Genomic DNA, 17,536 nt, shown 5'->3' with positions numbered 1-17,536 from the left:
GACATTTTCTGGCCCTTGATGGCTAAAGCTAATGGAATGCTGATAAATCCTTCTTCTACCAGTGGCAAAAGGCTCCCTGTTGCAGTCCATCTGGCTCCCTTTGCCAGCTATATGTTTGCACACTAACCTAGCGGCAGGAAGCCTGCCTCAGCTGTTCCTGGATGGGATTACACTATGCATAACCCGATAGGTGCCCCACAGTGTGCTAATGTAATGACACTTTTAGTGTCACAGTCAGGACCTGCAGTTCTTTTCCATCCAATCGAATGATCAAAAGCTCGGTGTGTCTGGAAAGAAGAGCACCATTTGAGAAGAGCCCTGACCAGATCACGTCACACATGGATATTTATAGCACCTAAGAGGCTAAAGAGAACTCAGCTTACCTTGCCTTACCTTCTTCATCCCCTGAAGAGTTGGATCTGGTACAGAAGACACTGTGGCTGATCAACAGTAGTGTAATGAAATATGAAAGGATAACCCCACTCTCCTGCCTGCCCACACGCTGAGTGGGACAGTGTGGAGCATGGGGAATTTAGACAGGAAGAAAGGGGAGGAGTTTGCTGTGATATTCGTTGTGTGTAGGGCAGGAGAGAGAGGCGGTGTAGTGCATAAACAATGTAGTAGGATGCTCACGCTCTGTCACTCTAAGGGCTCTGCTGTGAAATCAGGAGAGAGAGAGAAAAGCTGGAGCAGATCGGACAGTTCAGACACTGCCATACGTTGTACCGAGCACTGCAGCGAGGGGCAGGGGAGATTAACCTGCGCCCCAGAGCACGGGCAGGCAGGGAGCTTCTGTGACAGAAGCAGAGTATCAAGAGCTGCTAGATTAACAATGAGAGGAATTAACCACGGGAACAAATTAACTAGGGAGGCAGTATATTCCTGATTTCCTGATTACTTCTAGCTCAGACTGGCGCTCTTATTGGAAGATCTGCCCTAGCTGAATACAAATTATTGGGCTTCATCAAGTGGTATGAAAATTAATGGCCTGAGATACAGAGGGGGACAAGCTACCATAATTCTTGCATACGTCATTCATCTTTCCTCAAAATTCAGTTTTTGGAAATTTCAGTGTGCATTGCATGCAAAAAATACAGGAAGAGCCATTTCTACCTTACTAGGCAAAAATAAAGTAAAATCTGCTTGGGACTCACAGAGAGCAGAACAACAAACAGGTTTGGCTCCCTAGTTGCTGCTGCTCAGTTACTTACCAGGAAGAAAGGTTTTTTTTTTTTCCTTCATTCATTTAAAAAACAAGTGTGTATTTTATTTTGAGGCATGTTGTATGCAAGAAAATATGGTATGCGGGGCGCTCTTGGCCTCATCTCAATACATCTATGAGTTTGGTGATTCACCATGAAAGAAATGGAATTGGAAAGCCTAAGCCCTAAACAAGAGGTCTCCTTTCCAAGAAGGCCAGATGCCTGCTCTACCCACATTAGCACACTCAGAGCCTAAGCAGCTTTGGGACAATGAATGCTTACTGGTCCATATGCACAGTGGCTGCTGGCTCTCACAGAGTTTTTGTCTCTCTGTCTCAGAGAGTTGTTCTCTGTCTCTGCCATGGGTCATTAAGTTGTAAATAGCTTACTAAATAGTCTGACTGGCAGAATCTCCAAGAGCAGTAGGGACTAGGAGCATGTCTCAGAGTCTGACTGTCTGCCTTTTTGGAAAGGAGCCAAATAATACCTCAGCCACTCACCTGGGAGTAGTAGTCTGTGTATGTGTGAGAGAGAACGTGGGACTAGGTGTGTGGGTAGGTGTGAAAATGACTCTCAGAGAGCTCAGTTCGAGAGAGCGCCAAACAAAGCCTATCATAAACCCATGGCTCAGAGCCTGTCAGGACAATGCAGACTCAGCTGCTGCTGAAGAACAGTTTGGCCACATCATCCTTCACCATGATCACGGAGCTCTGGGGAGAGAACTTTGCTCTGACTTTCCCACAAATCATTTGGATGTTGTGGCTGAGCCCTGTTGCTGAGTCAGGATGGGCCATGGGACCTCCTGATGACTGCATGTGACTGCTCATTTAGTTGGGATTGCATAACACTAGGTCTCTGCTTGCTTCACCCCTGCCCCCTGCCTTCCAGGCAGCGATGGCCACTGCACAGCAGCCATGCTGTACCCCAACTGAGCTCTCCCCAGTTTCCAAGATGTCACCCCCTAGCTATCAGCTGCTATTCAGAATTTAAAACAGTCTGTTTTTCACTTAATAGCCCACAACAAAGGCAAAGAAAAACTACTGGATCTTCAGGAGAACTCCACTATTAGCCACGGTGATGGCCAACTTGGTTGGAGGATTATTATGGCTATTTTATGATTCAGAATGGCATACAATGGGCTGGCCATTGGTGACAGACAAGTAACTCCGGAGCCACCCACCTGTTTGGTGGGCAGAGTTCCATTCACTTGGGTCACGGGGAAGGAAAAGCTTTTCATTAGCAAATCCACCCTTCTTAGATGATGCATCCACCTACCCTATACTTGCCTTCAGATTTATAATGAACCCTGAATTGCAATCACAGTTGGGTAGAAGCTTTCTGACTTTTAGGAAAAAGGATAGAGATGAGTTTCATGCACACTTCCCTCTCTGTCTTTCTCCTTTTTTTAACCTTGTTAAAGGTTTCAGCATGGGAAAGTCCTTGACCAGGGCTTGAAACTCAATCTCACTCCTCTCCCCAGTCTGTCACCCTCCTCCCCTTCCCCCAACTTCTCTTCTGAGAATCTGCACTTTACTGAGAACAGCTGTGATGCCAGGGGATTCTAGCCTTGAAGCTTGACGTGTTCCAACAAATGCCTCTAACTAAAGGAAAGAAACCACCACCAACCCAGTTGGTTTTAAAACCACTTTCAAGTTTATTCTCATTCACAGGAGACTCTTGGACTTGTACTCTGTCTGTAGACCCCACAAAGACTTCATCAAATTGGCCTACATCCCTACATCAAGACACATCCCAAGAGAAAGACAAGTTCAAAGAACTGTAAAATCCTGAGGGGTGGCAGGTGCAGCCCAGAGAGGAAGGATACATAGAGCACCATGAATGCCTCCTTCCCAATGAGGGATATAGCTAGTACATATAATATAGCTATGTTCTTCACTGTGGAGTATAGGGCAGAGCTGGCCTTAGGGGTGGGTGAAATGGGCAACTGCCCAGGGCACCATGGTCAGGGAGGCACCACCCGCACACACATACGTGCAGACACACACATATGCTTGCATACACACAGCAGCACTGTCTCCCTGCCCCACCCCATCCCACCCCAGCCGATAGGTAGCTCCACCTCCTTGCTGGATTGTACCCCATGCCTCTGCCCACCTGCCTCTGCCTGCAGCAGCACTACTGACTTGGGAGGGGAGAGGGGCACATGCCAAAATACACCTTTGCCCAGGGCGCCACTTTCCCTAAGGCCAGCTCTGTCTCTAGAGGACCATATACTTTGGAAGGACCTGGCCTGGCCTTTGTCCTGCCTTAGACTGTAAGCTCTTCACAGACTGGGACTTTTCCATCATGGCTCAAAGAGTAGCCCCATTTGGATCCCTTTAGTAAAAAGAATGAACCTTGCAAACTGGATGAAGAGTAAAACACCAAGAATAGAAAAAGGGGCAGAGGAAAGACAGGGAAAAAAGGAAAGGGGTTAGAGGAAAGACAGGGAAAAAAGGAAAGGGAGATAAGGACATACCAGCTAATACACAAGTTACAGGTCATTCTTCATTTTGAATCGGCGGCCCCTAACGACAAAGAAAGTAGGCCTTTCTGCTGCACAACACTTTCAGCTCAGGGTGCACAGTAGGATGGCTGATACTGAAGTGTTTAAGGGACCAAGACCACACAAAGAAAATATCTCCATTAACTATGACCTGCTGAGAAGCTACAACATCATCAAGGGTCACAATGGACTCCAGGGCCTCAACTGGCCGACACATGTGATTGGTTTTATACTGCTATTCTTCAGACAGCCCTGGTGCAGAGAGCAAGGCACATCCGTCTGGGATATGAGTCACAGCACTCAGAAGCTCTCAGGATTTCTAGAGATCAATGGTGAGCACAAAAGGCAGAGGGGAAGGTAGCTCAGTACCCAACAGAGAGATTCAGAGCAGGTGGATGGAGACAAGCTGGCTTGCCTGGCGCTGTTCACCACATTTTTATCGCTGTAAGGCATCCCCTCCTTTGCTGTAGCTTCCTCCTTTCCCGTCATGCCTTTTTTTGCCTTTCTGTAACCTGCACACGGTGTGAAGGAAGAAGCATTAATATGCCAGATTTCCAGTTGGACTCTGCCTCCCCCAGTGCTGAGGCACTTATTGTTTGAACCTACTCTTCCAATGCACCCCATCTTCCCCATCACGCTCCTGTCAAGCTGCTCTGTCAGCTTCACTGTCTCCCAGATGCTCTCGTGAGGTACTGCAGTGCTCTCAATGGAAAGGCACTGATTTAGTTAGTCTAAAAATATCTAATTAGATGTTCCAGGCACTTCATTATGGCTCCAGCATGATAGGACTGTGGGGTCTGGCAGGAACTTGGTGGGCTTGTCTTCTTTGCTGGAGAGAGCGCTGGCAAGCCCCATGCTGTCTACTTGCTGATAACAGGACAGTCTATCATTAGTCCAGCCTGCTGGCATCGCAAATATAATTATCTGGCTAACCTGATCGTAGTTTTATCATTAGGAAACTTGTCATTTATTGTGCAAGAGCATGTTGGGCACTTGAAAAAATTCAATTGCTGTGACTGACTTTACAGCCTGCTTTTCATCAGGCCTCAGGGCTGGTTTGGGCGGCTTGTGTTTTCTGCCCTCAAAGAGGTATGTTGCCATGCAAGATGGTTTGGAAGGCAGCTCATAAGAAGTCTAGTGACACATTATGGGATGGAAATCTGCACACAACCTCTAGAAGACAGCAGCTGACTAGGATCAAAATCTGCTGGTCTGGCACCACGTGAAGTGAAAAGAAGACAATGACATCTCTTTCCCAACATGCACTAGAAAGAGCAAGGAGGTAACATGCTATCGGAAGTCTAGGATGAGGGAGTCTACTTACATGTTAAAAGGAAGCATGTGTCAGTGGAGGGCTCTGTGAACTACACAAGCCTCGCAATACTGCTACTCCACTGAGTGCTCTCGGTGAGTGTTTGGATACCAGATACTTTGTGGATGACAAGAGACAAACATCTTGAAGGTAGCTGCCATTCACTTCCAAGGCCATATATATCTTTGTCCCTATCTGTGCTTTTCTTTCCCAGGATATTCCTTTCCTCCTGCTTATGATCAACTCATACCTCTCTATTTAATCTCTCCTTTGGTGTCTTCCATCTCCACCTTCAGGCCGTCACCCATGTCACACCTGAAGTTCCCATCTCCTGGTGCACAGCACTATCTCCCTTTGACTCATCAACAAAAGATCAAAAGTCCACCTGAGCCTAGCGACTAGTATGGGCAAGTTTCTGTCATCAACAGCAAACAAGGGAACAGTGGGTCAGCATCACATCTGACCACCTTTGATTCCCATCCTGAGTGACCAGGTGCCTATTTACAGCTGGGCCAACTGGGGGCAACCTTTACTATGGATCTAGAGCAGGACTCGAAACTCCTGCCTCTAGAGGTGTAGCAAGACACCTCAAACAATCTGCCACTATAGGCCTCCTTACAGCTCATCTCTCTGTCTATGAAACTTTCTGATGTTAACCCACAGGAGAAAGAAATGTCCTGCTTAGGGGTGAGCCTGTAATTAAAACATCTACTGTAGGATATATCTGAAGAGTCTGTATCACTCTTCTAGCATCTCTTGAGAGCTCATCAGGGCAGAGAGTGAAGAACTTGGGGCCATGTTCAATAAACCTATGATGGGATGGAATCTATCACAATGCTAAGGCTCTGTGGCGGCATCGTTGTTCTGCCAGACATCGTCTCACCTTGCTAGGCATGCCCCATGTGGAATGTTTTAGCTCCCAGTGTGCTCCATGCATGCTGCAGAGCTGGAGGCTACAAAGGATCCCTGAATATGCAATGGATGATGCAAGGGCAAATCATCACAGGGCAAAATGAAATGCTGACAGATGTCGACCGTGAACTGTCTGCATTGAAACAGCTGGCGCCCAGCTGAATGACTGTGGACAGGTGCAGAACTTAGTTTATCATGACCCTGATGACTGGCGCCCTGTCTGCAAGATGTGGAGCTTCTTCAAAGGGCAGAGACCTCACACATTTTCAAAGGCTTTCTGCTCTCATAAGCGAGTCCTAAGTAGGCACCACCCTACTTGAACGGGTGAGCAGGAAGAGGGACAGTGAGTGTCCCCCTATGTCTCTTCTGTAAGGCAAGGCTGGAACGCCCAGGGTCATACAGCACTATGTGACTCCTCTTTAACTGCATGGGGACTTCATAGAGTTTGCTGGTAGACACCTTGTCACTGCCTTGGACATTATGGCATAATTGTACTTAGTGGATCACCGCATAACTGGGATTCTGATTTCAAAGACAAAAATAACCATGCAGTTGTCTTGTTCCTATGAGGTACTTGCCATACAATGTTCTTGTCACAATCTAGTACTTCCCCAGTCATTCAGCAATCAGCTCTTCCTAACGTCTCTTTCCTAGACTTCATGAGACAGACAGCTTGGCTAGCAGACGGTCTGAGCTGATATTTTACAGGCAGAGCAGGGCATGACAGGTGGTTTGAGGGAGATTTTCAGCCACCACTGCAAAGCCCTTTAAAAGGCATCCCCTTTCTGCATGGCACATGGACATGCTGCTTTGTGTGATATAGCTAATAAGTCCCATTGTGTCTGGAGAAAAAAAAAAAAGGTGGCGGCAATTTGGTTTCTTCTGAATTAGAGGCAGGGTCTGGTTTTCTGTGAGGTCCCCACTTCCGAAATGCTCTCTCTCAGCTCAGTGAGCTGAGACAAAACAAGACTGAGAGACTTACTGAAGGTCTGCTGTGAGTCAGTGGCTTAGCCTGGATTAGTCCCTCCTGGATCTCTATTCTAACCTCTGAAGCACTGACTGTTCCTTCACTCCTGCTGTCCAGGTTCAGAGTAAGGTGAAATGGTTTTCATATGCACCACTGGCCCTGCCTTGGATTTACTCTTCTCTGGGAGGATTATCACTCCTGTAGGGTGATCATATTATTTTCAAGAAATCTGGGACACTGCCCCACTGCCCAATCCCTGTCCCAGGCAGGAGTGATGCCCAGGCAAGCCTGCCCCCACCTCCAGCCACTGCTCAGGAGGAGCCAGGCCAGGCAGTGTGGGTGGGCAGAGTGGCGCTGATCTGGGACTTTGGTTTCTTTTTCACCAGCTGGTCGAGACAGCCTATGAAATGCAGGACTGTCCCTGCCAAACCAGGATGTATGGTCACCCTACACTTGTGTCTCTATTCAAAATGAGGGCAACTTACAATGACGTGTTGTAATGAACTAATGGCTTGCATTAGAGCTGACAAAATAGGAATCAGTAATTGCCAGTAGTTATCTGGAGCAAGATATTGAAAGATTTTCATCTCATAATGCTGTTTTTTTCCATCATTCCAAGGCCACTATCTCCACAAGACCAAGAAAACTCACCTGGGACTCTTCAATGGCCTTGGGGGATATAGTATAGAGCTATGAAAAACAGGGCTTCACTGCTGATGAGGAATCCCTGAAAAGATGGAAGGGCCAAAACCTGTGCCCACTGAAGTAAATAGCAAAATGTCCAGTGGTCCCCGGGACGGGATTTAGTCTCGCTCCCTTAGAGCTGTCCAGAAAGAAATTATAAGAATTAACTCAACCACATTCTTCTTGAAATGCTAAAATCCAGTTCCTATTTTCTATGCTCCCTTAAGGAACAGGATACACAACTTCCATGAATTTCAACAGAAGCCATGCATCAAAACTCCCTGGACAGCTGGACAACTTCAGCCCTTACTCCGAGTGAGAATCCTTACAGCAAGTGGAAAAACTATGGATGCAATCACTGCTTCATTTGCAGTGTGGCTATATACAGGGGTGAGCAGTGGCTCCTTTCCACATACATAGCCCCAGGAGGAAGCTTGGCTAATCAGTATCTCTAGTTGGAGAAATTTTAGAACTGGTACACAGCATGTCCTTTTAGGCAAGGGTTTGCATCAAAGGATCCAGCTTTAGTAGGAACACAGAGAGGCACTGATGTACCTATTTATAACCTTATGAATCCATTTATAATCAATTAGCAGTACTAACATAGGGAGAGGCATAAATAGCTTAACAAATATAAGTATCTAGCCTGCAGTCCTTGCTCTGGTCCTCTGAACTTTCCTTGTGAACCCAGCCTGTCAAAACAGACAAGGACCCTTTTTTCCCCATGCCACAGCATCCTCTTAGCTCAAATCCCTGCATCTCTTGAATCTCTTGCCTGTGGTGGCAGTGGAGGGCGGCACATATGGTATCTCTTAAAACAGGCTTCATTCAGCAAATTCCCCCTTTTCCCTATGGCATGTCGTGGGGTGTTCTTGGTGTTTTGGATATTAGTTGCGTGTGAAGATTTGCAGGTTGCCTGAGAATGCAGAGGCCTGGACTCGTTGCCCCAGAAGTCCCCTTTGAGTCCTACACCTCGTGATTACCCGATTTTGAGAAGCCCGTGTGTGATTCCATGAGCTAAGCAAGGCGATGCACGGAGGAGGCTAAGGCCAAAGGCAGGCACAGAGCACAGAACACCCTGTGCTGAGCTCCTGGAGACCTCTACATTAGTCAGACCCAACAGGATGACTGCCCTGGACTCCAAATTTCCTGGCTCCTGTCAGTGTCAGACAGGATCTCAATGTCATTGTACAGCACAGCACAGGAATGAATGGGATTCTCTGGGCCAAATCCTCAGCTGCTTTCACTGCCACAAGTTGAATCAGCTACGGTTCTGACCTGTTGTCTCCTGATCTGCAGTCCTTACTCTGTCTTGCCAAAGAAGAGACCCTGATGTGGTGCTTCATCTTGATCTCACAGCCCCTGGGCTGGAAAGGCTTTGCCTTGCTCTGTACCACATGGAAGTTCAGTTCCCTGTTATGGGCAACAGCTGCTTCTTGTGTGAGCGGACCAGCTCGATTCCCAGACCTTGGTTCTTCCCAGCAGGGCATGAGCACAGGAGCAGGGTGCCAGCACATCTGAGCCACCTGCACCTCTGGCAACACTGCTGAAGGGAACTGAAGGCCAAATGTGTAAGTGAGGCCCAAGAGGCAGCACGCATCACCAGCCCCTCCTCTATCCAGCTAACAGGTGGTGCTGAGGCCTCTCTGCTGCCCTCAGGACTGCTGTCAGGAAGCACATTGTGCCCACTTGCTCCCACCCCACAACCACTGAATCCTGGCCATGTAGCTGGGATTTGGTGTGCAGGTGGCTGGAGGTTGTTCCAGGGGTGTCCCAAGCATGGCACAACTTTAGCCCTCTGAATGGGCAGCGTTTAGTCAATGGGGTCCTTTCCCATGGTCATGGCCAGAAGCATGGTGGGTCATGGTGGGGCAGCACTTTCAGGATTAAACTAAAACAGTCTGGAAGGCCCAGCAGGGTACAAGTTTCCTGCCTCTCCTGCAGCAGGTTGTGTGGCTTTGGACTCTTTGGCCATGGTGAGCATTCACATGGCTGCTTATACCGTAGCCTAAGGAGCAATATTGTCTTCTGCATTACAGCCCTCACCTTGCACACAGTCATATGCACCTCCAGGTGTATGCGAGATAGGAATAATCTACCCAGATGAATGGCCTCCTCTTCTGCCCTCTCCTCTTACCTATTAAACTAAATCAAAGGGGAAGCCAGCTCTGCCTTTTGAACTAAGCCCTCATCTTCTCAAGCCTTGCGCACACCAGTTTAATAGACCTGTGCATGTCCCCAGGACTTTCAGTCCCATACCTAGCTGAAAGGTCAATATTACATAGTAAGCTCTGTGGGGGCATGGGCTGTCTCTTACTCTGTGATTGTACAGCACCTAGCGCAAGTACAAAGACAACCTGATCTCAGTGGTGACTTCTGGCTGCTACCAGAGTGAATGATAATAAAACCCATGGTAACAGATTCACTAAAAAAAAAAAAAGGGAGGCAAGGAGCACCCTCTTTTTTACCCACATCAAGGGCACCAAACTCTTTGATGAAAATAGCAAATGAATAGAAAGTGTTAGTTTTCAAACTGTTATGAATCATAGTACTGCTGTAATACTAGTATCTCTATTACAGCAATAACAGCAGCACATGGTACCTTTCATCCAAGGATCACAAGCACTTGACAAAGGTCAATACATATCCTTGTCCCCAGCTTCATAGTCTGAAAACGGTAACCAGAAACATAGCGGATAAAGTGCCCAAGGTCACACAGGGTGGCAGTGGCAAGATCAGAGTATATCCCAGGTCTCTCTGCTCTCACCCACTGGCCACGCTGCCCCGCCTTTGCCTCCCACGTGTTATATGGCTTTCACAAAGAGTTGAGGTGCTAATTATCGTATTTGGGTTTGGCTGGCACCTCTGCACACGTGGGGGCTTAGCAGCGCAATCAGATATTTATGAAGAGCGGGTTCTACAAACAGTAATTATCAGCGCCCAAGCTGGTTATTAAAAGCTGGAAGCAAATAACCAGGAGGAATTGCTATGTATTTGTCAAGACTCCTTTAACGACAAAATCCCTTCCCATTCTCCCTGCTTGAATCAAACCCTTTGTGTTCTCAGCTGATCACGCAAGTCCAGCAGGCACTAAGCAGAGTCCCAGCCCCTCCAAGCCATTTGTGTACCAGCCCTGGAGTTTCTTTCCTGCAAAGCCCTGGAGTGTAATCCTCCATCCATCCAGTGAACGAAGAAGGATTTGATCCTTATTGTTTCCTGTAAGAGCATCCCCCCCATACACCCCTCCCACCCCCAATAGCGTGTTGGCAATGCACATACCAGGTGTGGCTCATGTGGTGGGCACCTGGAAAGTTTACTTGCCTATGACACAGCCCAACAAATCTGGAATCACCTGTTCTGTCGGCTGCAGCAGGCCAAGGAATTATGCCTTGCATTTTGCCTGAAAGCCACAGCCAACACCTTATATCAAGAAGACCAGTGCTGGATGGGGCATGGAAGTCAGGACGCTCCAGTCTGTGAATGGGAGTTCTCTGCCACGCGTGAAACCTTTGGAACCCATGCTAGCCAGGTTGCCACTGGAGACACATCCTTGGTGGGCGGCTTATGCTGATTTGTTGAGGTAGGCGACAGATTGGGGGGCATTTTTAATGAAAAAGGCTAAAGTCCCACTAATGAGGTACATCCTAACAACAACAACAACAACATGGAACAGAAATGGAGAGGAACTTGAAGCCACCAGTCCACCTCACAAGAATCTGCAACTGAACCACAAAGGAGGGCACCATCCTGACTGGCAGTAGGTGCCTGTACTGATCTTATGCAGCACATTTACTAGCTGTACTCTGCTTATTTGGCAATTCATATGTAGTGTGTGTCGCTGTCTATGTCTCTCTGACACACATACAAAGAGATACCTGCTAACCTGGATCAGGGAGGGGATGCTTGCTTCTGTGTATCACACACACCAGGCTTGATTATATCATTCCCTCATCTCTCTCCATTCTTATCAAACTCTGCCCTCCCCTTAGCTATATTATATCCATTTCTATCTGTACATAGGCGGTGGCACTAGCAACTGAGTCTACAGCTCAGAGAGCATGTGTGTGCACAGAGCTTTTAAACCATGTTGCAGAAAGACAATGCATTGCATGCACAGCTGTGACACAAGGATCTAGCCCCTTCGTGGTTCTAGCTGTATCTCTCTCCATATAAAATAAAGAGACTGAGGAAGTCATGGCTTGTCAAGAAGGAAGAGGAGGAAAAAATCTACCCCACTAGGTTTGTCCACCCTGATGTGACATTTCCCTTCCTCTCCCTCCCAGGCGGACCCCATGCAAAATAAGCCCCTGTTCCCATAGCAAAGGAAAGGCAGAGCCGTACTTACTGCTAGTGCTCATGCTGCTGATCCTGCTCTGTCCTTCTCATTCAACAAAGAGAGCAAACCTGCTCTTTAAAGCCTCCTTCTCTGCCTTCTTCCTTGCGATGGGAGTGGGTTTTCTCTTCTTTCCTTAAGAAGAATATTTCCCCGTGATTGCCATCTAATTCATGCCAAGGTGTCTCCTTGATCCCACTCTACTGCCTCCTCAGGCTCCTGCCTTTGCTCTTAATAATAAGGTCAAGGGTGGGGGGGAAGGAAGAAGCAAGAAGCAGGGAACCTAGGAATAAACCAGGGTAGGGTGTTCCTCTCTCTCTCTCTCTCTCCTCTTCCCAGCAACAGATCCACAGTGTGAAGCACACAGACCAGGCAGATGACCGACTCCTGCTCAGGGCGGCTGAGTCCTATGGAGAGGGCTATCATGCAATGCAGACCAATTCCAGCTAAAGCTCTTCTTATAGCTCTAGGGGGGTGTGGACCACAGCAATGGGGGGGGGGGTGCATGCACAGAGCTTGCTTATCAAAAGAAGCAGCTACTCCCTCTTCCCGCAGTTCCCATTAGCTATTGATCCTACAATGTGCCCAAGATGAACCCCACCTAGTGCTCACCTCCCCTCAGGCAAGTTTGTCAGCAGAAGCCTCTTCCAGATGCAGCTGGAGGAGTTTCATTAAGGCAGGGCTGGGTTGGAGAAGGAGAACTGTGATGAAAAGGGAGAGAAGGGAGAAATAGCTCCATTGGGCAGGGTTTGCTGGGCTTGATCCTGCTGGCAGAATGGGATGTCCCGCCTGCCATCTGCTGGCTGAAATGTGCCAGGGCTTGTTGCATGCAATGCATCAAGTTTGCAAATTGAGAAGACAAAGTCTGTTCATTTCCCAATTCTTCTGCCCTAGTCGGTATGTTCTCGAAATCTTTGCTGTAGCTAGGAGCAGGCCTCCCTTTCACCCCCTCCCCTCACCTGTCACACTTTTGCCGGTCATCAGAGTCCTGCCCAATTCTCAGCAGGGCCGGGCCACAATTTTTTGGGCCCCCTGCAACATATAGTTTTGGGGGCCCCTGATCCATTAAAAAAATCAAAATTGCAGTTAACTGTGGTATAAACTCACTGAAATAAAATAGTCAGGGTCAGGCTGCACGCATGTGGGCTGTGCTGCAGGGGGGTGCAGGGTGGGGACAGCACGTGCTGGGGGTGCCTGGGTTTCCTCCGCAGAGCCGGTGGGAGCGGAGCCAGGAACTTCTCTCTCGCTTGGCCAGAAATGGGCTCCCTGCCTGCAATGAGCCCTTTAAACATGTCGCAGGTGGTGGGGGCAAGCGGGGCACAGCCCCTTGGCTGCAGGACCCCCTGCAGTCGCAGGGTCTGCAGGATAGGACGGGCCGGCCCTGATTCTCAGACAGGGAGAGTTGGCCAGGAGAGCCTCCAAGCCTCTTCACTAGCTGAAGGAGATGTCCCTGGCAGGATCTGAGCACACAGCCCTCCATCTCCTGTCCCTCTCCCTTGCTCTTCCTTATGAAGGAGGACCCTCCTTCATTTGACCCACTATACCAATGTCCCGCAGACCCCCACATAGTACACTCGTACCATCATACATGGCGTACTCAAGAAATGCTTCCTGTGGGAAATACTATCTATTCTGGAGAGATAGGTTTTTCCTTGAGCTAAGATTCCCATTCCAATAGCTGTTGACATTATTATCTGAGGAAGTGGTTTTGGTAAGGACTGTGCAAGAACAGAGGGATGTTTGTATCATACCTGGCTTGGTGGATGGAAAGAAAGCTCTGCCCTGGAAATCAGCATGGAGTCTTCTTTGCAGCAACACAATCAGAATTGCTTGAAGAACTTCAAAGGTATTAGCTCTTTCTTTTGTTTGTAACTAGGTATCTACCAGAATAAAGTGCCACCCAACCAAGCTGCTCATTGGGCTCAGTCACCTGTGATATAGGACCCAAGACCTGACCCGCACATAAGGGGAGTGGAGAAGCTTTGCTGAGATCCAAAGAAGTGAGCAGTGATCTCGCGTCTAATGAAAGGGATTTCTTTATGTGGCCTGACAGGCTCTGCATCTCTTCCTTGCTTCTTTGGCTGAACTGCCTCACAGGCAGGGCCTTTTTATGTTTGATTTGGGGAAGCAGATGCTTACAGTGACATAACAAGACAGGTAGTAGGTCATGTGAATTGTGTGCGTGCCTTTGGTTAGACAGTAAATTAACTAGCTAAATCCTCCAAGTGTCTTGTTCACTTATGCGCTGTGCATGTAATCAGCTCATTTGCACAGAGGGAGGGGACCAATAATGGAAGGAGAGGGAAGGGGGTCAGGGCCCAGAGGGGAGGTTCAGAATTGGCAATCTTCATTGGAGAGAAATGAGGGGAGAGAAGAAAAGCAGTTGTGGGTCCTATAAATAAGGAAACAATGCAGCTAATGAGCCCTAGTCCATCACCCTTCAACAGGCCACAACTTTTAGACTGTAAATGCTGGGAGGCAGGTACCCTTCTGGGTTGAATGCCTTGCATATTGCTTTGTGGATCCCCAAATAGTGATACTACATGTTTGCCTTATCAATAAACCTGTTGCTCAAGTAAATAAAGCACAGGCAGAGGGAAGAGGTCCCCAAGGTTCAGTGAGCTAATTAAGCTTCTTAGCTTGACCTGCTTCCAAAATCTTGTTAACTTACCATCCTCAGAACAACTCTCAATATCCATTCAAGGGAGCACCATACCTAGAATTCCAGGGAGTCCTGCAGATGAGGACTGAGGTACCTGGGCAGCGTACAAGATTAAAACAGCATGAGGTAGGCCAGCAGATCAGGAACGAGGTGCATTCATGGATCTGGGCAGGGACATGACAGAATCATAAAAGCAAAAGTGCATAGCAGAATGGTGTGTGTGTGTGCGTGCGCACGTGTGCACGCATGCACGCGTACATGTGCACTTCAAAAGCTTCCACAGTACCTGCATTCATTGCGTCTAGCTGGTTTGTGCAGCACTGGGAAGATGTAAAATGCTAAGTATTATTTCCTATCAATATCAGTCCTTAAAGCTCAGCCCCACCCTGAAAAAAGACTGCTCCTTCACACTTCTGCCTCCCAAGAAAGCACCAAGACTGGAATAGCAACAGGTGCTACATAACAGGATGGATGTACATAGGCAGAACTGTGTGAAAGGTCCTAGACTGAGACAGTGACTTACTGTTGTTGGTTGTAGCCATGTTGGTCTAAGGGCATAGGCAGACAAGGTTCTTTGGGTAGATGTGGTATCTTTTATTAGACCAACTAAATAGTTGGAAAAATTGTTCTTCACGAGCATTTGGGGACAAACTTCCTTCATCAGGCATAGGGAGAGTTTGTTGGTATATGTGTGTTATCCTGGGTAGGACAGAAGCCATGGTGACTTAGTGGGATTCGGGTCTTCGCGGGGTACAGGCTAAGAGAAGTTTCCTTTCTTCCATCTGCCAGCCCTGCAAACACACTCCAAGTCAAACTGGATTATTTCCTTGCCATGAGTCCCAAGTGATACAGAATCTATAGGCTGAAGGTACAGTGATGCCTATAATTAAGGTTTCTTTAGAAGACCTGGTTTAAAGTTTTACCAAACCTTAACCATTTGAACTGAAATTGCATCCAACTCAGGATGATGATGATGGTGACAATTTCTTTCTGGAAGTTCTGGCAGAAGCCTTTCAGCCTGGGAAAAGGGTGAGGTGAGGGGCAGGAGCATTTACTGTATTTAGTTTTTGTGAAAGACATTAAAGGAAATATGCTTGATAATAATAAAATTGCATGGCCATTTTACTCTAGTGCCTTCTGGCTTTAGGAGGATGAACTTGGATCTTGATGCTTATATCCTTCTTGGATCAGAGAGGTGCCTTTGACCTTTGTCATGAAAATCCACATAGGCTAGTCTGAGTGGTAAGCTGCTGAAAAATATCACTTCCACCTGCACAGGTAGAGGTTTGCCAGGGACAGGTGACCAGGGTGGACAACTGGAGACCCTCAGGGTTAAAATCCATGGGGAACACGGCACAGGGAACACAATGGTGGGAGTCTACTACAGACCTCCCACCCAAAGTCAAGAGCTTGACCAGGAGTTCGCCTGGGAACTGGCTGAGGCCGCACGCTCCAGGACCATGGTTGTCATGGGTGACTTCAGTTACCTGGACATCTCGTGGGAGGATCACTCAGCCAAATCTGAGCGGTCGCAAAGCTTCCTATTGTGTGTGGATGACCTCTACCTGACTCAAGAAGTCTATGGGCCAACAAGAGGCAAGCGCTGCTTGACCTGGTACTGGCTACTGCGAATGACCTAATTGGCGACCTAGTGATCAATGGGAAGCTGGGTGACAGCGACCACGAGCTGATCACCTTCACCATCTGCTGTAAAGCTGGCAAGTCAATCAGCAACACGGAAGTCCTTGACTTCAGGAAAGCCGACTTTGAAGAGCTCAAGAGGCTTGTCAGTCAGGCCCTAAGGAACCACGACTCCAGGGGGAGGGGAGTTCAGGAAGAGTGGTTGCTCCTCAAGGGAGCAATCCTCAATGCACAAGCTAATTCGATTCCATCTCGGAGGAAAGGCAGCAAGAGGGCACAGCAGCCCCCCTGGCCCTCCAGGGATCTAGCAGATCTCCTGAGGCTAAAAAGAAAGGCCTACAAAGGATGGAGGATGGGATTCACCTCCAAGGAGGATTATTCTGCACTGGTCCAGTCCTGCAGGGAGCAAACCAGGAAAGCCAAGTCTGCAACCGAACTCCAACTACCTTCGAGCATCAAGGACAATAAAAAGCCCTTTTTCAGATATATGGGGAGCAGGAGGAAAAGCAAGGGCAACATTGGACCCCTGCTAAACCAGATGGGACAACTGACAACTGACGCCCAGGAAAAAGCCAACTTTTTAAATGGGTTCTTTGCATCCGTCTTTCGTCAGTCCCATGGGACGCCTATGCCCACTACAGGACAGGGATCTCCGGGTGAGGGAGATCCCCTGCCCTCCATTAATGCTGACCTTGTGAAGGAACACCTAGAGAGGCTGTATACCTTCAAGTCAGCCGGCCCTGACAACCTGCACCCCAGGGTACTCAAGGAGCTGGCGAGCGTCATAGCCCAGCCCCTGGCACGGATCTTTGAAAACTCCTGGTGGTCTGGTGAAGTGCCCAAAGACTGGAAGAAGGCCAATGTGCTGCCTATCTTCAAGAAAGGGAGGAAAGTGGATCCGGTTAACTATAGGCCCATCGGCCTGACTTCTATCCTGGGAAAGATCTTAGAAAAGTTTATTAAAGAGGTCATCCTTAAAGGACTGGCTGACACTAACATCCTAAGGGATAGCTAGCATGGGTTTGTTGTGGGTAGGTCTTGCTTGACCAATCTCATTTCCTTCTATGACCAGGTGACCCATCACCTGGACAAGGGAGAAGAGATTGATGTCATATTTTGACCTCTAAAAAGCCTTTGATCTGGTATCCCATGATCTCCTCTTGGCGAAACTGGCCAATTGTAGCCTTGGGTCCACCATGATCTGGCTGGGAAATTGGCTCTGTGGTTGGACCTAGAGGGCAGTAATTGATGGAAGTCAATCGTCATGGTGTCCTGTGACCAGTGGGGCCCCCCAAGGCTCTGTCCTTGGATCCACAT

At 48.2% G+C, this 17,536-nt stretch overlaps 1 protein-coding gene across 4 annotated transcripts in view; it reads right to left on the bottom strand.

Annotated features, from left to right (window-relative positions):
* ABLIM3 (actin binding LIM protein family member 3) overlaps positions 1-12,668 on the bottom strand; it is a 103,345-nt gene extending 90,677 nt beyond the window's left edge. For all 4 annotated transcript variants that reach the window (XM_090064871.1, XM_090064867.1, XM_090064868.1 and 1 more), the window contains exons 1-2: positions 12,529-12,668; positions 11,929-12,051 (exon numbers count right to left, since the gene is read on the bottom strand). In XM_090064871.1, the coding sequence (XP_089920997.1) occupies positions 11,929-11,941 (13 nt within the window). In that variant the 5' untranslated portion in view covers positions 11,942-12,051; positions 12,529-12,668. The remainder of the gene's footprint in view (positions 1-11,928; positions 12,052-12,528) is intronic.
* Between the last annotated feature and the right edge of the window lie 4,868 nt (positions 12,669-17,536).

The sequence above is a fragment of the Crocodylus siamensis genome, chromosome 10 (assembly GCF_052110815.1).
Source record: "Crocodylus siamensis isolate JL-2025a chromosome 10, ASM5211081v1, whole genome shotgun sequence".
NCBI classification, from domain to species: Eukaryota; Metazoa; Chordata; order Crocodylia; family Crocodylidae; genus Crocodylus; species Crocodylus siamensis.
This window is presented reverse-complemented; position numbering and strand designations above follow the sequence as displayed.